Source organism: Capra hircus, chromosome 21, assembly GCF_001704415.2.
Source record: "Capra hircus breed San Clemente chromosome 21, ASM170441v1, whole genome shotgun sequence".
Classification (NCBI taxonomy): Eukaryota; Metazoa; Chordata; class Mammalia; order Artiodactyla; family Bovidae; genus Capra; species Capra hircus.
In genome coordinates this window covers 15,139,216-15,163,975 of record NC_030828.1, presented here as the reverse complement: position 1 = coordinate 15,163,975, position 24,760 = coordinate 15,139,216, and the positions used below count along the sequence as shown (strand labels likewise).

The 24,760-nt window shown below is 44.6% G+C and overlaps 1 protein-coding gene across 2 annotated transcripts in view; it reads left to right on the top strand.

Moving 5' to 3' along the window:
* SV2B (synaptic vesicle glycoprotein 2B) overlaps positions 1 to 24,760 on the top strand; it is a 247,574-nt gene that overhangs the window by 204,506 nt on the left and 18,308 nt on the right. For both annotated transcript variants that reach the window (XM_018066594.1, XM_005694936.3), the window contains exons 7-10: positions 5,766 to 5,876; positions 7,314 to 7,402; positions 11,000 to 11,164; positions 22,842 to 22,975. In XM_018066594.1, the coding sequence (XP_017922083.1) occupies positions 5,766 to 5,876; positions 7,314 to 7,402; positions 11,000 to 11,164; positions 22,842 to 22,975 (499 nt within the window). The remainder of the gene's footprint in view (positions 1 to 5,765; positions 5,877 to 7,313; positions 7,403 to 10,999; positions 11,165 to 22,841; positions 22,976 to 24,760) is intronic.

Genomic DNA, 24,760 nt, shown 5'->3' with positions numbered 1-24,760 from the left:
ATTGTATCTCATAAGCTGAAGGAGTTGGAGAGAACAGCAGAAGCAGAAAGGTTGCTCTGACCTCCCCTTGCTCCCCCTTCTTCCCTGAAACAGGCCGTAAATCTCCCACGTGAAAGATGCTTTCCCTGAACCAGGAGGAAAGAAGACGTTGTTCTCAAGAGCTATGGCCATTGTCCCTCAGATGAAGAGGGCTATATAAGCAAACCCTGTTAAACAAACCCTTATCATCTTAATTACTTCTTCACCATTATTCACCCAAATCCCTTTGTTTTGTCTGTTCCTCACAAATTTACTGTTTCTAAGGCTTCCCTGGTGGCTCAGGTAGTAAAGAATCCGCCTGCAATGCAGGAGACCTGGGTTCCATCCCTGAGTCAGGAAGATCTCCTGGAGGAGGGCATGGCAACCCACTCCAGTATTCTTGCCTGGAGAATCCCATGGACAGAGCAGCCTAGTGGCTTATTGTCCATAGGGTCACAAAGAGTTGGACGTGACTGAGCAAGTAACAGACACACACACACACACACACACACACACACACACACACACACACAGAGTATAAAAGCTTCCTGCACCGGTCACTTCTTCGGGACTTCATTCTCTTGTGAAGGCTCCCGCAGATACGTAAAAATTTAGTAAAACATGGGTCCCTTACTCCTACTAATCTTTTCCAGCTGTGCTGTCTCAGCTGCAGCACTCGGAATCTTTCAGTTGAAGAATCTAGATCCATGACCGGGGATCAAACTCAGGCCCCCTGCATTGTGAGCGCAGAATCTTAGCCACTGAACCACCGGGGAAGTCTCTACTCCTGTTAAATCTGTCTTTGCCAGTTTAGCTTCCAGACCCAGTCAGGGAGTCTAGGATGGTAGAGGAGAAATTTTTCCTCCCTTACAGGGCCCTGGCTTCACCAGCCCTGTTTGCTGCCTCACAAGCTTCCAAAATGTCCCCTGGGCAGGTGCCCCTGGGACACCTTTGCAAAGGAGAGGTGTTGAAATATTCCCTTGAGAACTGCTGTTCTGCATGGCTGGGGGGGAACACAGGTCATATTATAGTTTAGACCAAAGGAAAGCCAAGCATCCTACTTAATTGTAAATTAGAGTAATTGTGCTTGCAGCTGTCAACACACCACTCCCAAATCCCTAGGGAATAGGGTGTTATTTTCCTCAAGAGGAAAGCAAAGACAAAATTTGCATTTTTTTGATGGTACCACAAGGCACGTGGGATCTTAGTTCCTCTACCAGGGATGGAATCCAACAGAGCCCACTACAGGAGAATCATGGAGTATTAACTACCAGACCGCAAGGGAAGTCCCATTGAATGTGAATCCTAACGTGTTTCCTGACTTGGGGTCAACTTTCCCCTGGTGGCTCAGATGGTAAAGAATCCACCTGCAATGCAGGAGACCTGGGTTCAATCCCTGCATGGGGAAGATCCCCTAGAGAAGGGACTGGCAGCCCACGTGAGTAGTCTTGCCTGGAGAATGCCATGGACAGGGGAGTCTGGTGATTACAGTCCATGGGGTCGCGAAGAGTCAGACATGACCGAGCAACTGACACTTTCCCAACACTTCCACTCAGCCTCTTTTGGCTTCAGCTGTGTTCTTGCCTCGCCTGGGTTATCTAATAACAGGAGGATCAGCTCCAGCCTAGAGGCCTGTGATGTGGGCCCCTGGGTCCCCTCTCCTGTGTCCCTGTCTGGACCCAGGCAGTAGTGCGATTGCAAAGGCCCCACCCCCGGGAATGGCAGCGCCAGCTCGGGAGGCTCTGGTGTGCTTATACACCTGCAGTTTTAGGAAGAGCACCTATACTTTTGCTAGGTTCTCCAAGGGGTATCCAGCCCAGTCAAGAGTTTAAGAACCACTGTGTTCAAGCTTTAGAAAAACGAAGCTGCGCCATCCTGGGCTTGGTGCTGGGGAATTAAAGAACCACTTGTTTGTATTTCAGTGACTGCATTTCCCATGTGATATTCAGCCTCACTTCTCTCTCTCTTCCTTTGTCTCTTTACATCCTCAGTCCCTTGGTTGAAGAAAGAATGGGAGACGCTCTTATGACTAAAGCCTTTTCTCCCCAGAAGAAAGATTTGTTGGAAGAGGTGCTAGAAACTGTTTTTGAATTTTTTGAGTAGGCTCTTCCATTTTCTTCTGATTTGGTCTGCGAGCATAGGCCTTGATAACTTGGCTAAGAGTCTGTGTGGTCAGAAATCTTCTTAACGTGACTGTTAGTTATAGAATTCAGTGGTTGTCTTACACTTTGATTAAACTGAAAATCACTGTCTTAATGAGTCAGGATTGCTCCTTGGAGATACCTGCTGATATTGGACAAATGGACACTTTCCAGGGCTCTTGTGTTGCTGAGTCCAAGCTTGGTCTGCTCACCACACGACAGGCCAATAAATCGGGAGAGGAGATGTTGAGGCAAGGAAGAGAGACTTTATTTGGAAAGTTGGGTGTCCAAGAAGATGGTGGACTACCATCTTATTGGGGTCTGGGTGCTAGTTTCTTTTGTAGAATAGAGACAGAGAGGAGATGAGGAAGTAAAGTAAAAAGGCCATAAATCTTGCAAAATATCTCCTGGCTTGGCCAGCCTCTCGGGGGCGGGGGGGGGGGGATGTGTTCATTTTTTCTTTTCTGCAGCCATCCACAGGTGGGCAGGGTCGTGGTGTTTCCCTGTGAGCTGAACAAAGACACTTTAGTTTAAAGTCAGTAGAGGGGTGGGCTTTCCAGCTGGCTGTCGTGGTAAAGAATCCACTTACCAATGCAGGAGGTGAAAGAGACGAAGTTTCCATCCCTGGGTCATGAAGATCCCCTGGAGAAGGAAATGGCAACCACTCCGGTATTCTTGTCTGGAGAATTCCATGGACAGAGGAGCCTGGTCAGCTACAGTCCATAGGGTCACAAAGAGTTGCACATGACTGAAGCAACCTAGTATGCACGTAGAGGGGCAGAGTTCCCCAAGCAGGGAAAGCTTACAGCTGTAGACAGCATCCTTTTAGTAACAAAAGCCACAGAAAGCAAAGGTTAAAGAAACATATCCAACATGAAGTCAGATTCTGTTCTTCCCTGTTACACACAGCCTTATTCCCACTTCCTATCTCTTTGATTTCCAACAGGAAAACCAGGGGTAGCAAGGAAGACCTAATTTCTCTTTTTAAAAAGTGAAATAAAGTTGCTCAGTTGTGTCCGACTTTTGTGACCCCGTGCACGTAGCCTACCAGGCTCCTGTGTCCATGGGATTTGCCAGATAAGAGGACTGGAGTGGGTTGCCATTTCCTTCTCCAGGGGATCTTCATGACCCAGGGATGGAACCCATGTCTCCCACATTGTAGGCAGACGCTTTACCATCTGAGCCACCAGAGAAGCCCCTTTAAAAACAAACTGAGGTACAATTGGCATGTAACACTGTGTTAGTTTCAGGTGTTCTGTATAATGATTCAGTGTTTGTATACATCGCAAAATGATCAGCACAATAAGTCTCGGTACCATCTGTCACCACACAGTTACAAAATGTTTTTTCTTGTGCTGAGGACTCAAGATTTACTTTCTTAGCAACTTTCAAGTAATGAATATAGAGTATTATTAACTATTATCAAACCAGTCCATCCTAAAGGAAATCAGTCCTGAATATTCACTGGAAGGACTGATGCTGAAGCTAAAACTCCTATACTTTGGCCACCTGATGCAAAGAACTGACTCATTGGAAAAGACCTTGATGCTGGGAAAGATTGAAGGCAGGAGGAGAAGGGGATGACAGAGGATGAGATGGTTGGATGGCATCACTGACTCAAGGGATGTGAGTTTGAATAAACTCCGGGAGTTGATGATGGACAGGGAGGCCTGGCGTGCTGCAGTCCCTGGGGTCGCAGAGTCGGACACAACTGAGCGACTGAACTGAACTGAACGGAACTACTATCACCATGCTCTACATTACATCCCAGGACTTATTTTATAGCTGCAAGTTTGTACCTTTCGACCCCTTTCTCCTGTTTTGTCCAACCTTCCCACACCCCTCCCCTCTGGAAACCACCAGTCTGTTCTCTCTGTCTATGAGCTTGGTTTTCTGTTTTTGTTTGGTTTGGTTGATTCTCCGAATATAAGTGGGATCATGCAGTACTTGTCTTTCTCCATCTGATTTATTTCGCTTGCCATAATGTCCTCAAGGTCCACCCACATTGTTGCAAATGGCAAGATTTTATATTTTATGGTTGGTTAGTATTCCTGTGTGTGTGTGTGTATCACATCTTCTTTATCCTTTCACTTATCAATGGCCACTTGGGTTGTTTCCATATCTTCACCTTTATAATAATACTGCAGTGAAGATGGGAGCACAGATATCTCTTTGATTTAGTATTTTCATTTCCTTCAGATAAATATCCAGAAGTAGATTCATAGATCATATGGTAGTTCTACTTTAATTTTGGGGGGAAACCTCCATACTATTTCCCATAGTAGCCTCAGCAGTTTACATCCCCACCAACAGTGCAGAAGGGTTTCCTTTTCCCCACATCTTAATGGACACGTGCTGTTTTTTGTCTTTTTGGTAATAACTATTTTAGCAGGTATGAGGTGATATCACAGTGTGGTTTTATTTGCTTTTCCCTGATGATTAGTGGTGCTTAGCATTTTTTTCACCTGCCTATTGGCTATCGCTATGTCTTCTTTCAGAGAAGGCAATGGCAACCTACTCTTGCCTGGAAAATCCCAGGGACGGGGGAGCCTGGTAGGCTGCAGCACATGGGGTCGCGAAGAGTCGGACATGACTGAGGCGACTTAGCAGCAGCAGCATGTCTTCTTTGGAGAACTGTCTATTCAGATCCTCTGTCCATTTTTTAAATTGGATTGTTTGCTTTTTTTAAATTTTTTTGCTGGGAGTTGCATGGGTTCTTGATATATTTTGAATATTAGGCCCTTGTCAAATTTATGATTTGCAAATATTTTCTCCCATTCAGTAGGTTGTCTTTTCATTTTGTTGGTGATTTCTTTTGCTGTGCAGAAGGAGGACTTAATGTCTTTTATTCTGGTGTATTTAAAACATGTCTCACACAGGGCTTCCCTGGTGGCTCAGTGGTAAAGAATCCGCCTGCTGATGTAGGAGACGTGGGTTTGATCCCTGATCCAAGAAGATCCCACATACTGTGGAGCAGCTAAGGCCATGTGCCACACTATTGAGCCTGTGCTTTAGAGTCCAGAGGCTGTAACTACTGAAGCCTCGTGCCCTGGATTTTGTGCTCCACACCAACAGAAGCCACCACAATGAGAAGCCCACAGACCGCAATTAGGGAGAAGACCCTACCTGCCACAACTAGAGAAAGCCCGTGCAGCCACAAAGACCCAGCACAGCCAAAAATAAACAAAATAACTAAAAAAGTCTTCCAGAGCAAGCTTTCTCTCCCAACACACACACACATGCACACACACACTGTTGTCTCTGCAGGCTCTAGACTTCTCTGATGTTAATGCCTATTTAGACCTGTGAATTTTAAGGTGCAGTCAACGCTATTATGGGCAAGTAAGATATAGACAGGACCTCAGTGTATTTCCCAAAGCCATAACTGAGTGAAAAAACTCTGAATCATCTGTCTGCAGTGGGGCATATCTACTTGAGAAAGATTGCTAAGAGATGCTATGTACAATTTTGGCTAAGAGTTACTGAACTAGAGAGTCACCGAAAGCTCCTCTAGCCCTAAGGAAGTTAATAAAGTCAGTTACAGTCAACTGAAAATTGAAAAGTCAAAGTAAGGTTGAGATTCTCTAGCCCGTCTTTGCTTCACAGGTTTCCAACATTAAAACTCCCAAGCAAATGGATGAGTTCATTGAGATCCAGAGTTCAACAGGAACTTGGTATCAACGCTGGTTGGTCAGATTCAAGACCACTTTCAAGCAGGTAAGTTTGGAGACCTGGGGTGGGTGAGAGGGAGGCTTTATGGTGAGCTGTAACGACAGTGGATGAGGAATAGAGATTCTGAACACGCCCGTCAACCCAAGGCACAGTGATGGGCAGGAAGCAACATCTGGGTCCTAGCCCACACCGATCTCCAACTCCTGTGAGCCCTGAACCACAAAGTATCTAATCCTTAGTTTCTTTTCTTTGCTCTTCTTTCCAAAGGCTGAGATTTTGAATGTAGATACAATGTCTAGTCTGAGAAAGCACCGTTCTTTCTAGCACCTTCTTCTTTTTTGGTCTGAGAGTTATGTTTTATTCAGTGGGAATTTTTAGGACTTCAAGCCCTGGAGATAGCAGCTCAAGTAACTCTGAGAGAACTATCCAAGGAGGCGAGGACAGGGGAAGCCAGATATATAGGAGTTTTGCAACAAAGGGCAGGTGGTCTGACAGTCAAAAGTTTATTGTTAATGAAAGAAAACTAGATATGCCAAGTTAAAGAATTTAGTGCTTTTCCATGCCCGAGAAGATGCGAAAGTCTGGGCTCACTGAAATTATTCCTTTTATATGCACTCAGCTATCTGGGGCCAATGTCCTTCCTGTGTTTTCACACCCTGAGTTTCCTCAGGGCTCCCCGTGGGGAGAGGCTGCAGTCTGGTGGCTGCTAAAAGGCAGGCATTGTTTTCCCTTCTGAGTTCCCTCAGGGTTCACCGGCTCGCCTTCTGGTGATGGCTGAAGTCACTGATGAATGAGACCAATATGACAGGCAGTATTCCGCCTATCAGTTCCTCCTCTTGGCCCAAAATTCGATCCATCTGTGGGAGGCATTTCAGGGTCGGTTTTTGCCCCACAGTGCTGGGGGTCTCATCCTAGACCGGGTGAAAATTCTTGCTGATAAGCCACTGCCGTGGCATTTTCTCTTTAAATAAACTGTGGGAAGGAGGGAGGGAGTGAAAGACAGGACCCCTTTAAGGTTTGTTGGTGACCTCTGAGAAAGTCTTTATGAAGGGCAAGGCCATTTCTCCAGAGAAGTGGTCCTGTGAGACAAGCCAACTGTCAAACACCCAGGCAGGCAACGGCCAGGATACTGAGCCTGCATAACCCTCCTGGGGCAGGGTGGTTCAGTGTTTGAAATAGCATCCGTTCCCATTGACGGGGAGATGAGCTCAGGGCTACTCAGCACCTTGACATCCCCACTCACTGTGCTTTTGGTCTCATGCACCATTGTGTTCGAGGACGCTGCAGGACTTAGAGCGTGACACCAGCTGAGAAGAACAGAAGAGGGTTCCTTGTTCCTTGAGCAGAATTGCTGCCTCTGGAAGACATTGCTGCCTGTTCTGTCTGTGGGTTCCTAAGCAGTTTAATAGAGAATCTTAAAAAGGAGCTCTTCCAAGTCACAAGTTTCTGCCTTTAACCACCCATCTCTGCTGTGGGTTACAGGTCTGGGAAAACGCTCTGTACTGTGTGATGGGACCCTACAGGATGAACACACTGATTCTGGCCGTGGTCTGGTTTACCATGGCTTTAAGGTAAGTTCTGTCTTCCTTAAGTTCATTAATTAATAAAAAGCTATCACAAACGTAGACAGTGTAGTGCTGGAGAAGATTCTTGAGAGTCGGACTGCAAGGAGATCAAACCAGTCATTCCTAAAGGAAATCAACCCTGAATATTCATTAGAAGGACTGATGCTGAAGCTGAAGCTCCAATACTTTGGCCACCTGATGTGAAGAGCTGACTCATTGGAAGAGACACTGATGCTGGGAAAGTTTGAGGGTGGGAGGCCCAGACGGGCCCCAGAGGATGAGATGGTTGGATGGCATCACCGACTTAATGGACATGAGTTTGAGCAAACTCCGGGAGAGAGTGAAGGGACAGGGAAGCCTGGTATGCTGCAGTCCATGGGGCTGCAAAGAGTCAGACCCAACTTAGCAACTGAACAAAAAGTTCATTAATTTTCTTGTGCTCTCCATGCCTCGTCTGTACGTTGAGGGTTACCGTTGGTTCTAACTCATATAGAGTCTGTGTCAGATTGGATGGTTTTGGCTACGGCAGACAACCCACTCTAGTGGCCTCTACAACAAGGAAATTTCTGATCCTTTGTAATAAGAATTCCATGGAGAGGCAGCCTCCAGGTGGGGATTCAGCCTCAGGCTAGTTCTCATCTGCTAGCAAGATGCTGCAGCTGCTCTCGGCATCCTCAGACATGAAAAAGTGTCCCAACAAGGAGGAGGCTGCCTTTCTCTGAGATTGATTTTTAAAAAAAAAAAAAAATATTTTTTACTTGGTTCTGCTGGGTCTTGGTTACGGCCTGTGGGATCTTTGATCTTCATTATAGCATGCAGAATCTTTAGTTGCTGCATAGGTGACTTTTTTTTTTTTTTTTTAAGTTGCAGCTTGCAAAGTCTTAGTTATGGTGTGTGGGATCTAGTTACCTCACCTGGACCCCTGCCTTGGGGGGATGTGGAGTCTTAGCCACTAGACCACCAGGGAAGTCCCTGAGCTCCACTTTTTAACATCAAGGAAACCTTTCTCATCTTTGCTGGTGGCTCAGATGGTAAAGACTTTGCTTGTGATGCAAGAGACCTGGGGTTCAATCCCCAGGTTGGGAAGATCCCCTGGAGAAGGAAATGGCAACCCACTCCAGTATTCTTGCCTGGAGAACCCCATGGAGAGAGCAGCCTGGCGGGCTACAGTCCATGGGGTCGTAAAGAGTCGGACACGACTGAGCGACTAACACTTTCACTTCAAACCTTTCTCAGAAGCTGCCAGCAGACTCTCCCCACCCCCACATTATATTAGCCAATGTGTGTCTCATGCTTCAGGGCTAGACTAGCCACTGGTGAACGGGGTGTGATTTCCCAGTGACTTCAGACTGATCAGGATTTGCCTCTCAGCTGATGATACTGTTAGCTTTCCTGAGCATTGACACCCAAACAAAACCAAAGCAGGGAATGAATGTTGGGTCAGCAGCTGTCAGTGTCCTTGTGGATCTTAAATGGAGAAGACAGAGAACCTTTGCGATAATATCCACAGCAATAAAGTAAATGAAGTGTAACGTGACTGAGGATTAGCTGGCTCCTCTCTTAAGTAGTAGTCTTTCACCCCAGTCATTTTACTCACCTCCAGATAACATGACCCTTCTTTCCGTGCCAGTTTTGGGGTCCATTTATAGTGTTAAGAGGCTGTTTCATAGCACGGATAAAGTGCAATTGTTTCTGGCACGTCAGTAAGTGCTCAGTAAATTGCTATTATCAGCTAAAATCTTTTGGTGAGATTTTAAACTTTCATCTATGAAGTTGCTTTGTTCACCACTGCCCATGGCCAAAGACACATTCCCCTCAACCCAGGGAACTCAACTGGCTTTAATGACCTCTTGGGTTATGGGAGGAATGTGGGAAGCCCTGCTCTTTCCAATATCTAACCAAGTGTCTTCCTATAGATATTGATGGAGACCCAAACAGTCTCTACCAAACAGGTAAGGTAGAAGCAGACTGCTCACTTCCACTCGTCCCATCCAAGCTAGACGAGAACACAGAACGTTTCAGAAGCTAAAATGTAGACCCTTGGATCCAATTCACTGAAAGTTTTAAGAAATCTCCTTACGTCTAATTTAATTTTGTCAAGTGGGTGATGACTTTCCAATGTTGGAACCTCAGAGAGATCTGGTCTCCCTTCCTTCCCCCTCTATTTACTCCCTTCTGCCTCTTCTATGTAGTTCCCTTTTATTTTTCTATTTATCATTCTAGTATTTCTTTTTGTAAATTTAAGCAAATATATGTATATTTACAAATTTCTTTATTGTTTCCTTATGAGAAGGAACTGCAAGAAAGCAGTTTTGCATTTCCTTTTTGCATCCAACAATATATTCTGGAGCTCTCTCGTACCGCTGGATAGAGATTCACGTTCTTTTTTTTTACAGTGGCATAGAACGTGTGCCTAGCTCTTCACAGTACAACTCTACACTTCCTTCAGTTGGAACCTTGCTGCCAGATTGTTGGGAAGTTTTCAGACATTTGTTGTTGCAAACAGTGCCACAGTGCATCGCTCTTTGTGGGCTTCTTTGCACTGGACAAGTTAATCAGTGGAATAGATTCCTAGAAAGAGAATTATGGAGTCGAAAGGCGATAAATCCACCAGTAATTGTTGTAGGGACTGACCAGTTCGCCTCAAGATGGTATTGCAAAATGCGGTCCTCTTCCCAGCAATGCATAAGAGCACCTGCTTACCTGCAGCCTCACCAGCAGAGTTTTTGCAAACTTCAAGGTTTCGGGTCTGGTGGGCAAGAGTGATAACACAATGTGGTTTTAACTTTCACTTTTCGGGTTATGAGTGGGGTGGAGCATCATTTTTGTACGTTTCATGGCCATTTGTTTTGAGCTGGTGATCTTGAGATTTTAGGTATAAAATGTCGTCTGCAAATATAGTTTTACTGTTTGCTTTGTAACTTTGTATTCCTATGTTCTTTTTCTTGCGTAGCTGAGTTAAGACTAACTTAATTAACTGAGTTAGCTAACACTACAACGTAGTGTTAGATAGTAGTGATGACATGGGTATCCTGGTCTTATTTCTTATGTTAGTGGGAGTGACCGCAGTGTTTCCCCCATTGAAAGATCCTTCCTTTTGAGTTGAGATATATTTATATATATTTTGGGCTTCCCTCATGGCTCAGATGGTAAAGAATCTGCCTGCAATGCTGGAGACCTGGGTTTGATCCCTGGGTCAGGAAGATCCCCTGGAGGAGGGCATGGCAACCCACTCCAGTATTCTTGCCTGGGCATCCCATGGACAGAGGAGCCTGGTGGGCTTAGTCCATGGAATCGCAAGAGTCAGACACAACTTAGCAACTAAACCACCAGCACGATATATATTTTTACACGCTAAGGAAGTACGCATGAATTTCTAATCTACTGGCGTTTTAATCAAGAATGCATGTGGTTTTTTTTTATCAAGTGCCTTTTTGGCATCTATGGAGACGATTGTGACTTTGTTCCATTAGATCTATTTATATGAGTTATATTTTCTAATGAACCATACTGACTCATTTAAAATGGGCTTGATTTACATCATGTCAGAAATGCAGACTCTGATGGTGTTGCTGCTCCAATATTCTTTCTTCTCGATTACAGTTACTATGGACTGACAGTTTGGTTCCCCGACATGATCCGGTATTTTCAAGATGAAGCGTACAAGTCCAAAATGAAGGTGTTTCACGACGAGCACGTGTATGGTGTCACAATCAACTTCACGATGGAAAATCAGATTCACCAACACGGGAAACTTGTGAATGACAAGTAAGTGAGGGACCGTGGACTTTCCTTAGATCGAGAGGAGTGTGTGTGGGTACTGCCTTGGGGAGGGAGGCATTGGCCAGATAAGAATTCAATATGGTGGGGATTGAGCTCTGAGACGGGTAGAATATCACCTTTGGCCTAGGCTGCCAGAGACTCGACAGTACCCCCTGGTGGCCCTGTCTCTAGCGTGCAATCCCCCATCATCCTGGCTCGGGTTGATTGATCAAGGAGGGTCAACCAGGCTGTCTTGTCTGAGATCTCAGAGAGCCCCTCAATGATGCCTGCCTGGAGGGAGGGCCCAGAGGTCCGGCACCAACTCACAGCCTGATTGTTGAGCTTTTTCTTTGATTCTGGATGCTTCTTCAGCAGCAAGCCCAAGGCTAATATGACACTATTTTATGATATTCTTTCACCTATTACTGGCTTCCCCGACAGCTCAGTGGGTAAAGAATCCTCCTGAAATGCAGGAGATGTGGTTTGATCCCTGGGTCAGGAAGATCTTACCTCCAAGTGTCTTATCGGCATGGCCCTTTCCCATCAAGAGTGTTGTTGTCCTTTGGGGAAAAAACTTAGAGCAGTGTTAAAAAAGTCCTGCCCATGTCCTCTTCAGGGTTTCCCTGGTGGCTCAGTGGTAAAGAGCCCACCTGCAGTGCAGGAGACACAGGGAGACGGGTTCAATCCCTGGGTCGGGAAGATCCCCTGGAGAAGGAAATGGCAACCCACTCCAGTGTTCTTGCCTGGAGAATCCCATGGACAGAGGGGCCCGGCAGGCTACATAGTCCATAGGGTTGCAAAGAGTTGGACACAACAGCACTCTCGCAGACAGACCTCTTCTTCAGTCTGATTCCTCTTTCTACTCCTGGAACACTGAGATGGATAGTCCAGACCGCTGGGCTTTAAGAATGCCTCCTTGAGGTTTTCCTCCAATGGCCCCAAATGGGTCAGGACAGTTCCCTCCAAGCCACGTGATCCACTAAGCTGAGCATTTTCACCTCTGCTGTTTGCCATCTTGAATTATCCTTAGCAAGTTCACTGGGTCAGGGGAGGGCTACACCAGAAACCCCACAGCCCAGGCAGTTCAGTGTCGGTGATAGACGAGGCCCCTTAGTTCATGCACCTGTGCAAGAATTATTGCCAGGGATGCTCTCCTCTAATGCCAGCTCTACTTTTCCAGCCCACACCCAGCTATGTGTCCAAGTGACTGTGCCCGTTGACTCTTAGCCACTGTGGGAAAGAAGTACGTGTCTGGATGAAGTCCAAGGAGGGGGTCTTGGGCCGTCTAGTCCATATGTTACTGGCCAGACCTTAGCAAATGTTCTTGGTTATTTAGGATGAGAAAGAAAGTGTGATATGAAAAGAGGAATGTTATTTCTATAAATATAAGGCCTTTGAGGAAGGAACGTTAGGCGTGACTGTCAGCAGACGCGGAATTCAGACTTTCAGATGATGTTTTAAAATGCCGAGGCTCAGTCACAAACATCTCCACGTTTACATGCCCTTGTGTGCACACGCCCTCGCTGGGGACACTTGGGCCACTGGAATCTGCTGAGAGTGGCCACTTCAAGGATGGCAGTGCCAAGGCTGATGGTTGGTGGTGGGTGGTAATCCCCCCCGGGATTTCTCACTGTTGGGGCTCTTCTGTATAAAGCCAGAGATCTTGCATTGGCATTGCCAAGGAAGAGAGGTTGCCTTTCTTGGGACTTCCCTGGTGATCCAGCAGTTACGAATCCTCCTTCCAATGCAGGGGACTCAGGTTTGATCCCTGCTCCAGGAAGTAAGATCCCACATGCCTTGAGGCAGTTAAGCACTAGATGAAAAGAAAAAAAAAGCCTGTGATTTGCAGGAAGACCCAGCACAGGGACCAACCCCCCACCAAAAAAAAGAAGATGAAATGTTGCCCTTCTTTATTAGAATGCTTTGAAAGTGTTGAAAAGTAAGGGATGTTATAGATGGCTAGATGTCCTTCTGGTATGATGTTATTCCATGGGGAGACAAATTCATTAAAAGAGACTTCATCTGTGAAGTCGCCTCTGTTCAGTGACACTCTATTGCAGTGTTACTATAGTGGCGATGGTGATGACGATGATAACAAGGCTGATTAAGGCTGATTATTTTGTAGATAATCTCATATGTTGTTGTTCAGTCACTAAGTCGTGTCTGACTCTGTGACCCCGGGAACTGCAGCCCACCAGGCTTCTCTGTCCTTCACAATCTCTCGGAGTTGGCTGAAACTCATGTCCATCGAGTCCGTGCTACCATTTAACCATCTCATCCTCTGCCATCCCCTTCTCCTCCTGCCTTCAATCTTTCCCAGCATCAGGGTCTTTTCCAGTGAGTCAGCTCTTTGCATCAGGTGGCCAAGGTATTAGAGCTTCAGTTTCAGCATCAGTCCTTTCAATGAATATTCAGGATTGGTTTCCTTTAGGGATTGACTGGTTTGATTTCCTTGCTGTTCAAGGGACTCTCAAGAGTCTTCTCTAGCACCACAGTTCGAAAAAGATTAGGAACCTTGGAAACTAAGGAACTGAATGTGGGTTTGTTTGTTTTTCTTGAGTTATGCTGCCATCTGCTGGTCACAAACTAGAAAACATCTCACCGGTGGGAATCTTGAGCCTCTTGACAAGTTAAATGCTTCACATTCGTTAGCATTGTCCCCACTCTTACCAGCAGTCGCCTTTTGAGTTTATCCACACTTTGCTGACTAAAAATTTGGGTAAAATTATTTACTTTATTAGCTACCACACATGGGGGAAGATTACTTTTAGCAGGGAGAGCAAAGAGAAAGAAAGTCTAGAAGAGAGAAGGTTGATTTCATGCGTCATAGTGACATGCCACACACACAGTTAAAAGCTCTTTTTAGTGAGGCATTGGCAAAAATTTTATTCATCTGCAGTGGGTGTGTTTAAGGGCAATAACGCTCTGTGAAGCTGCCAAGGATGGGAAATGTGTTAAACTTACTTTCTGGCTTCAGGTCTGAGGAAGTAGCCAAGACTTGGGGCTCTACGTTCCAAGCCTTGATGGGTCAGTAACTAGCTGAACCCTCTCTGACCTGTGCAAGCCTCTGCACATCAGAAAGTCATAATATTGAGATAAAACGTCCGTCATGTTTCAGGGTTGCTGAAATTACTGTTGATGTTGTTTATTTGCTACGTCGTGTCTGACTCTTTTGCGACCCCATGGACGGTAGCCTGCCAGGCTCCTCTGTCCATGGCAGTTCCCACGCAGGAATACTGGGGTGTGTTGCCATTTCCTTCTCCAAGGCATCTTCCTGACCCAGGGATCAAACCCATGTCTTCTTTACCACAGAGTCAACAGGGAAGCCCACTACTAAATTACCTCAGCATAATTTAGAAATTTAATCTGGGCTCTGCATAGTTCTTATAGGGCTTCTTCCTGAATATTTTACGACTGTGCGTGCGTGCATAGTGCATTGCTTCAGTCATGTCCAGTTCTGTGTCCCCCATGGACTGTAGCCCTCCAGGCTTCTCTGTCCAATGGGATTCCCCAGGCAAGGATACTGGAGTGGGTTGCCATGGTGTCCTCCAGGGGATCTTCCCTATCCAGCAATCAAACCTGCATCTCCTGAACCGCAGGCGGATTCTTACCCACTGAACCACGTGAGAAGCCCATTTTACAACTAAATAGCTACTAAAAATGGGGTGGCTGTTCTTCCATCAGACCTTTACCCAGATTATTATTGCAGATCAACAGAAATCTGCTGATCTGGGGATGTTTGAGCTGAGCTCTTTTATTAGTTCTAACAGCCCTGTCATCTGCCTATAACAATTGTTTTGTCTCCTTTCTTTTCTTTTTTATTACATCATGAAATATATCAAATATACAAAGAACACAGAATAACACAACAACCCTATTCAGAGCACCTAGCTTTGTAAAATCATGAACTACGCTGCACTGACTTTGGGCTTCCCTTGTGGCTCAATGGGTAAAGATTACGACTGCAATGTGGGAGACCTAGGTTCGATCCCTGGATTGGGAAGATCCCCTGGAGAAACGAAAGGCTACTTGCTTCCATATTCTGGTCTGGAGAATTCCATGTACTATATAGTCCATGAGGTCACAAAGAGTTAGACATGACTGAGCGACTTTCACACTGACTTCAGATTTTAATGTAGATTAAACATCGCTCACTCGGTTGCTCTTTTTGATGCTGCTTTTCTTCCTCCCAAGGAGTAATGATCACCACAGTCATAAACTCGGTGTTTTACACGCATGTGTGTTTTTACACTTTCCCAGGTATTTGTGTATCTGTAAACACTGTACAGCCTTCTTTTGTGTGCTTAAGTTTTAGGTAAATATCACGCTTTGTTACAGATGTGAATGTATACTTCTCATACTATAAATTTTGCAATTAGTTTTTTTTTGTTATTTTTAGGCCATTTACTTCTTTTATTTTAAATATTTTTAATTGAGGTATAGTATTGTGTTGATTATAATGTCAGTGCTAATGGGTATCCTGACTTCAGTGGGGGTAATTTGGGTGTCTTACTTTGAAGTATTACACTTGCTATGTTTTGATTGGTCTTCTTTATAAAGTTAAGGAAATTCTCTTTTAAGTATGCTGAGAGTGTTTATCGTGAAGGCATACTGAATCTGTCACATGCGTCTGTTATTTTCTGCATCTATTATGACAATCATATGGCTTTCTCCTTGGACCTATTAATATGATAGATTAAAGTAATATTTTTTCTGGATATTCAACTGTACTTAATTCCTGGGATATATCTTGATCATTCCATGTGATTTTTTTAAAATGGTAATACATCGACAAATTTGATTTACTAGTATTCTTTTTTGTGTTGTTTAGATGTTTATAGCTGTTTTATTCATAACTGTCAAAATGTGGAGGCAACACACATGTCCTTTATTTTTTATTTTCTACAGAAAATTGTGCAAATATTTCAGATTGGTTTTCAGCTTATTATTTTGTTAAGATTATTTTCAGAGCTGTTTACGTTCACAGTGAAATTTCAAGGAAGTCACAGAGATGTCCCATATACCATCTGCCAGAACTACCCTGTTATCTAGCAGTGATCTAAGATGTCCTTGTGTAGGTGAAGGATAAATCAACTGTGGTACATACTGGCCCTGGAATATTATTTAGTGCCAAAGAAGTAAGGGGCCAAGTCATAAAAAGACGTTGAGAAACCTAAATGCATGTTCCTAAGTGAAAGAAACCTCTCTAAAAAGGTTTATGATTTCAACTGTATATCATTCCTGAAAACGCAAAACTATGCATGTAAGTGGCTACCAGAGGCTAGCGGGGAGGGAAGTATGGATAAATAAGCAGAGCTCAGTGGAAACAGTCTGCATGGTGCCGTAGCGATGGATGCATTTGCTAAAATCCAATTGGCACTAGTTGTAAAGAATCTGCCTGCCAACACAGGAGATGAAAGAGATGTGGGTTTGATCCCTGGGTCTGGGAGATCCCGTGGAGTAAGAAATGGCAATCCACCCCAGTATTCTCGCCTGGAAAATCTCACGGACAGAGGAGCCCTGGCAGGATGCGGTCCCTGGGGTCGCAGAGTTGGACACGACTGACCATGCACGTGTGCACGTGCGCACACACACACACACACACACACACACACACACACAGAACTACTTATGTTCTATTTAGGGTTTTTGCATTTAAATGAGATTGGTGTATATTTTCCTTATACTATTCATATTGATCTTTGGTATCAAGGTTATGTGGTGTTATGTGGCTGAGCCATGGTGACTCAGACCATAAAGAATCTGCCCGCACTGCAGGAGACCCGGGTTCGATCCCTGGGTTGGGAAGATCCCCTAGAGTAGGGAATGGCAACCCACCCCAGTATTCTTGCCTGGAGAATTCCATGGACAGAGGAGCCTGGTGGGCTCTAGTCTATGGGATCACAAAGAGTGGGACACATCTGAGCGACTAACACACACACACACACACACACGTGCATGCACCAAGGTTATGTAACTGAAAGTGGGGTCTGGCTGCTCATTGCTCAAAAGCCAATACAGAGGCCAGGTTGGCAGAAAGGAAAGTTTGCTTTCTTTCAGATGCCGGCAACTCAGCGTTGGGGCAAGGGGAGGAGGTGGACATGTGTCCGAAGGCCAAGCTCCCCCCACTGACGATCAGAGGGCAAGAGCTTTTACAGATGGAGGGAGGGGGCTACATGCAGAAACAGTACGGTTGGCTGACAGTCACCTTGAAATTGGTCATCAGTGGTCTGACCAGTGGTATCTTGACTGTTTTAAGTGCAGTTGATCTTCGGCTCCAGGATTGGTTTGTTTCCAGTCCTTTGAGGCCACTTCTAAGAATTGTGACAGCGCACGTCACGGCTAGTCTGGTCATCATGCAGGCAACCTCTCCACCTGGTGGGGGCATCCGTATCCATAAGACAGCTCACGGACATGGCTCAGAATATGGTGAATAGGCCTTGAGAGGGAGATAAGGCCCCTGACCATGTGTAATGGCTAAATTATTATCACTTGCCCTCCGTTGACTATTTTCCTTTGTTTCTGCATGTTTTCACTTCTCTGATGGAACTTACTCTTTGGCTAAAGTTTTTCCACAGACAGAAGGCAGGCTGAGGACATGGGAGGCAAGGACCGTAGTATCCTGCTCCTTTTCAGTTATACCCTCTTTTAAAAAATGTTCTAGGATCCGTGTAAAGAGACAGGGTTAGATATGGTGATTTCAGCACTTAGGTGGCTGTAAGCGTAAGAGAAGATGGAGAGAGTAAGTTGGATTTACTGGCAGATCCCCTGAGGCATAAGGATTTGTCCCTAGAGAGTCTGTCTGGAAGACGCAGCGCTGGTATTTCCCATCATATACGTCTGCTTCTCCATGAAACAGTATTTCAACCATTTGATGGCCATCTCCTAACTCTACTCCTTTCTTTCCCAGGCTACTTATAGTAAAGATACCTCTCATTTATAAAACCAAATACTAGCACCGGAAAAAGTCATCTCCTCAATAATGTTATTTTAAAGATTTTAAAATACAAGCCTGCAGAGGAGAAGAGACTTGCCTGAAATCTTTTAATGAGAGTCCTAAAAGCTGAACTCTATTCTTCATTTTTTGGAAGGTAGTGTCAGAGATGAAGTAAAAGCCTGATGCCTATGTGTGGAGAATTTAAGAAGTTACTTAGAGTTATATAGAGAATTTAAGAAGTTGCACAGAAGTTATAAACAAAAGACCCTGTGTTTCCTTCATTCTTTAAGCAAAATGAGCCCAAGCATGTATTTTCTGAAGTGATTTTCTTTTTTTCTTAAAGATCCCTTTTACGTGGACCATCTTAAAAGTCTTTGCTGATTTGTTACAGTATTGCGTCTGCTTTATGTTGGGGTTTGGCCATGAGGCATGTGAGGCGCTGGCTCCCTGACCAGGGATCGAACCCTCACCCCCTGCCTTGGAAGGCGAAGTCTTAGCCTGCCAAGGAAGTCCCCTGATGTGGGTGGTTTTCTCATTCCTGCTTTGCTTCATCTCAGATTAGGACCTGATATCAGATAATGTGTGAGAAACTAGAGTTCCGGGTCTTTCCCAGAAAAGTTTCTCTTTTATTTCACTGTATGTGGAAGGCTTATTGTAGGACGGTCCGTGTGTGTGAGCTTTGGGAAAATAGACCCTTTGTTTACTTTCTCTCTGAAAGGTGATATAAATGATGTGAAAGAGAATTTACGCTTAACAAAAAGTCAGTTGAAGGGTAGACAGTATGTATCATGCCTCTGTGCCTTAGCATATGCTCTTCCCTTTGCCTGGGATTCACTTGCTCTGCATCTTGGCTTGGATAGCTTTTATTTATCCTTAAGGAAAAGCTAATATCATGGTGTACCCGACTGTATCATAAGTGCCCGTCTGCAGGGATCTTGTGGCTTATCTCTAATCTTTTTAGAAAAACAGTTTATATCTGGTCACGATGAGTCTTCATTGTTTTTCCTAATAGTCTTTCTCTAGTTGCAGCGAGTGGGGGCTGCTCTTCGCTGTGTGCGTTAACTTCTGAGTGTGGTGGCCTCTCTTGTGCGGAGCACAGGCTGCAGGCACACGGGCTCAGGAGTAGCCTGAGGGCTTGGCGGCTCCGCAGCAGGTGGAATCTTCCCGGACCAGGGCCTGAACCTGAGTCCCCTGTGTTGGCAGGCGGACCCTTATTCACCACACCTCCAGGGGAGTCCTACGTATGTCTGAGCTCGATAGTTATCACGCCAGATTCTAATTGTCAGGTTTCTTGTTTCCCCCTTCAGTTTTGAGTTTCTTGAGCATGAGCCCATTCAAGTCTAAATCATGGTGACTGTGTAGCTGCGGCTTCTGGTATAGTTTAGATCACCTGGTGGATGAAGCACTGGCTGAGGGTAACTGAAATAAAGTGTTGGTAATAATAATTCCACCACAGGCTCTGGATCACCAATGGCTTCTGTTTCCTTAAAGGAAGGGTTCCACAAGCTACTTCTGTTAACTTTTGTTTCAGCCTTTGAGACCTCTGAGTGAAGCATCTTGGACCAGTTCAGTATATAAATTAGAGATCGGAGGAGATGATTTATACAAAAGACTCAAAATATGCCTTGGCCTTTTCTCCTTTTATCTCTCCTTTTATAACTTTGGCTTTTTATAACTCACTTGGAGATACATTTTAAGGTCTGCCGGTGTCAGACCTGTTATGATTTATGGCCCTTCTTTCTCACCCACCTTCGGCAGAACATTAAAATATCACCGGAGGCCACATCACCAGCCCATTACTGTATTAAAGAGAAGGATATATTAAGAAGGGCAAAGACCTGAGACAGCCTCCAGGAATAGCTTTCCCAAGTAAATACAGTCAGCATACAAATTACATTAATTTTGAAATCAGAGCCATCTTCCTGTAACAAAAGGCTTGGTGATCAGTTTTTCCATAGAAATAGGAAGAGTTCAGCAGTAGCTTTTGGAGGCCGATTCAAATTTAACCCTAAGAAAAACTGTTGAAAACAATTTGGCTTTCTTGATCAGAGATTCTCACATATCCTAAAGTGTAATAATCTGGCATCTTCCTCTGGTGATTATAGTTCAAGAGGTGCAGGTTGGAAGAGAACTCCCATCTTTCGTAATAACCTCCCATTTTATTATTATTTTTTGTGTGTGTACCTAAGTTAAGTCAGTTCATTTTACCTTTTAAAGGTTAGAGTATAATTGCTTTACGATGTTGTGTTGGTTCCTGCTGTGTAACCTTATGTATACATAAATCCCTGCCTCTTGAGCCTCCCTCCCACCCCCCCACATCCCACCCCTCAAGGTCATCACAGAACACCAGCTGAGCTCCTATGCTTCACAGCAGCTTCCTGCTAGCTATTTGTCTTACACATGAAAAGTGAAAGCATTAGTTGCTCAGTCGTGTCTGACTCTATGCGACCCCATGGACTGTAGCCCACCAGGCTCCTCTGTCCATGGGATTCTCCAGGCATGAATGCTGGAGTGGGTTGCCGTTCCCTTCTCCAGGGGATCTTCCCGACCCAGGGATCGAACCTGGGTCTCCTGCACCGCAGGCAGATTCGTCACCATCTGAGCCCCCACAGGGTAGTGGATGTAGGCCAATGCTACTCTCCCAGTCTGTCTCCCTATTTTATTCTGATGCAAGTGTTCTGGGGACTTCCCCTTGAGAAGCACTGGCCCAGGCCTTCTTATTGCTGAGAGGTCTTTTTGTCAAAGCTAATAAGATGTGGTTCTAGGTGAGGGTTCTCAGTAGAACGTAGCTGAGAGTGAAGAGTAAGGGGCCCTGGCCATCGTGTGTGCTGGTGGATGGAGTGACCTGGTGGCCCTGAGGAGAAGCAGTGGTCCTCAGTGCCCTGTGCTGCCTCTGGGTCCCCACTGAACTGTAATTGTCTGTTGGCTCCGTCTCTCTTCCCCATTAGGCTTGAGGGCAGGTACTGTGTCTTTTCTGTCTGTACTCGTAGCACCTAATGCCACCCTCGGTAAAACTTTGCTTGAGACTGAATCAGTGAATGGATAGACAGATGAATGAATGAATGGGGTTGAAATTCTTCACAAATGAAGACACAGCCAAAGGTTTCTCACTTAATAGCCTAACCAGGCTTGGGGCGCACAGCCAGGAGAGGCTGATGTCCCTGTGTGGAGTCCATGTTTTGAAGTGTCCTGCTGCTTTTTCCTTTTAAGTTTGTGTAGGAGTTGAAGGCGTGCAACAGCTCCAGCCGTGGGCTGTGCCTCACAATTATCCAGGGGTTTTGCCTCTTACTGGCTGTTTCGGTTATAAGTGAAAAAGTATTATACACACTTGGGATAAAGAAAAATTTTTCTGAGCCCGGAGGGCTACAGTCCGAGGGGTCACAAAGAGTTGGATACAGCTGAGTGATGAACACATTCCCTTTCAGCCCCTGGTGCACCTCCCCAGGGCCACACACACCCGCCCATGTCTGTGGCACTCTCTCCAGGTGTGTGCGATGCACTTGCAGCTGTATGTGCCGTATCCTTTCTCACACGAAAGAAACTCACATGCTGTGAATATCATGCTGCACTTCTTTATTTTTTTTCAGTTAACAATACATCTTAAACGTGGTTCCAGATTAAGACACACAGATCTGCCTGACTATTACAATGGCTACGGGTCCTCAGCTGCTCGGTCGTGCCTGACTCTGTCCGACCTCAGGGACTGTAACCCACCAGGCTCCTCTGTCCATGGGGTTTCTCAGGCAAGAGTACTGGAGTGGGATCCCATTTCCTTCTCCAGGGGCTCTTCCTGAGCTAGGGGTTGCACCTGGGTCTCCTGCATCTCCTGCACCGGCACGTGGCTTCTTTACCACTGAGCCACCCCATGGGTCGCGGCCCACGGGGTCGCAAAGAGCTGGACGCAGCTGAGCACCTGAGCACCTGTAGCCGTTATAACAATTAGGTGGATGGCTATGTGTGGTACCTGTCTATCTATCTATCCATTATCTCTATCATCTGTCTACCCTATCTGTCATCTATTATCTGTCTCTCCTATCATTTACCTGTGCCCTATCTATTATCTATCGTCTATCTATCTATCCATCTATCTTTCTAGTAAGCCATTGCTGTTATCAGCAATGTTGCAGTGAGGGTCAGTGAATGCATCTCTTTGAATGCATGAGCAAGTATGTGTACAAATTTGTAGAGGTGGTATTCCTAGGTCAAAGGGATAGTACATTTCAATTTTGCAAAGCTGCTCTCCAAAGAGCCTGCACCAATTATGTTCAACAGTGTGGATAACATTGCTTATATTCCCCCACATTTTTGTTGGTTCAATTTTAAAAACAAAAATTCTGAGGCCCTCATACGTCTATTGCCTTTAAACCTTTCAAGACCAGCTAAGGGATATTCCTGTTTTTAAAGCTCCTAAACTGAGATATTATGAATATTTTCACATCACGCTATTTCTCTTTCCATGATTCTGATGCAAAAAGCCCATGAATCTGCTTTTGGGAATCATGGATTGATGCCTAGAACCGTGTGCGTACCTGGACTAAATGTCAGCTCCCACAGTCCTGAGGCTCCTCTCTGTTTATAAATACACAGTGAAGAAAAGGGGAACTAGTTTGGGTTGAAAATAATGTGCTAGAACCTTTTAGTTTGCGATTCTTCTTCTTCTGCCTTTCTGTGTTTTCTGTGTTAGTCTCAAGTCTCCTTTTTTTTTTCCTGGATGAATCATTTGGGAGCTATTTTTTTTCCCCATAGGTTCACAAAGATGTACTTTAAACATGTACTCTTTGAGGACACGTTATTTGATGAGTGCTATTTTGAGGATGTTACATCGACTGATACCTATTTCAAAAACTGCACCATTGAATCGACCATCTTTTATAACACAGGTAAGAGCATGAACAGGGTGAGCTTGGTGTCTAGAAATTGTCCGACTGCTCAGCCATAAGCTTTAGGAGTAGTAAAGTGTTCACTGGTGTGTGTGCTGAGTCTTGGGTTCTTGCCCCATGCAGGGCACAAAGAAGTTGCCATGCCAAATCATTTAATCTGTTTGAATCTCAGTTTGATCACATGTAAAATAGAAATAAAAGCACTGGGCAAGTGTTCTGATCTCTCAACAAGACTGATGCTATATGCTCAGGGTCTCTGTAGGAACAAATTATGACCCAGATTAAAAAAAAATAGCATTCCAAGAGGGTGATGTATTATGCCTGGAGTATATTCTCGAAGACCTAGCATAATTTGAAACTTATAAAATTCTCATGATAATACATGAAAAGGAAAGACTGCATCTTTTCAAGCTTCATGCATGAAATAAGATAAGAATATTTTAAAATTACACCATTTCAGACTTCCATGATTAAAAAAAAAATCACAAAATTCCACCTCTCTCTCACTCATTATTTTTACTGCTCTCTTTATGAATTAATACCAAGTGAAGCTGGGTTTCAAGGAAACTAACTGAGCTTTACCAGGGGCTTCACCGATACTGTCTCAAGTAAGAAATGTACCAACATCCACATCTTACAACTAGGGAAACAGAAGCTTAAGCAACTTACATTAAGGCCGCAGATAACAATTCCCCCACAGATAACAAGTGAGGGAAACTTGGCTTCATGCGAGAACATCTTTTTCCCCTTCATGACGCCAATCTCAAACAATTCAATATCTGGTCTCTAAATATCCCTTGGTCTTTAAATAGTCCATTATGGAACTTATCTTTCTAATTTATTTTTAGCCTGAACTTAAAAAAATATTGGTGAGTTTTGTACATTTCGTCTTTGGCATATCTTTTATTTTCTTCTTTCAAGTTTCAGTGATGCCTCTTTGCTTGCTCTCTTTCTCTTTTTTCCAATGTCAGCAAGTACATATTATTTATGTAAAATATTTTAGGAATTTCAAAGATCAAATCTGCTATTTCATTAAAATTTTATATTATATATATATAAAATTCTTTGAATATATGTACTCATATAATTTAATAACACTTCACTTTCACTTTTCGCTTTCATGCATTGAGAAGGAAATGGCAACCCACTCCAGTGTTCTTGCCTGTAGGATCCCAGGGACGGGGGAGCCTGGCGGGCTGCCGTCTATGGGGTCACACAGAGTCGGATACGGCTAAAGCAACTTAGCAGCAGCAGCCCAAGTAACTTTATGTGTCTGTATACTTTGTATGTATGAACTATATATATATATATATATATATATATGGGCCTCCCAGGTGACACTAGTGGTAAAAAACCCTCCTGCCAATGCAGGAGGCATAAGAGCCACAGGTTCAATCCCTGGGTCAGGAAGATCCCCTGGAGGAGGGCGTGGCAACCCACTCCAGGATTTTTCCCTGGAGAATCCCTTTGGACAGAGGAGCCTAGAGGGCTGTAGTCCATAGGGCCGCAAAGAGTTGGATAACACTGAAGCAACTTAGCATGCACACAGGCACTATATATATTTATATGTTCTCACATAACACAGTATGACATAGATGTTCGTACACACTGCACAGAATTCACGAACATATATTCGCTGTATACCGGCACACATTATATGTACACAGGTGCAGTCAAGTCTGTACGTTCACACTTATCCATGTATATACAGACATGGGCAACATAGCAATTCATTTAGTAGGGTCTGTCCTTACTACTCTTCCTAACATTTGAAAAAGTTATGAA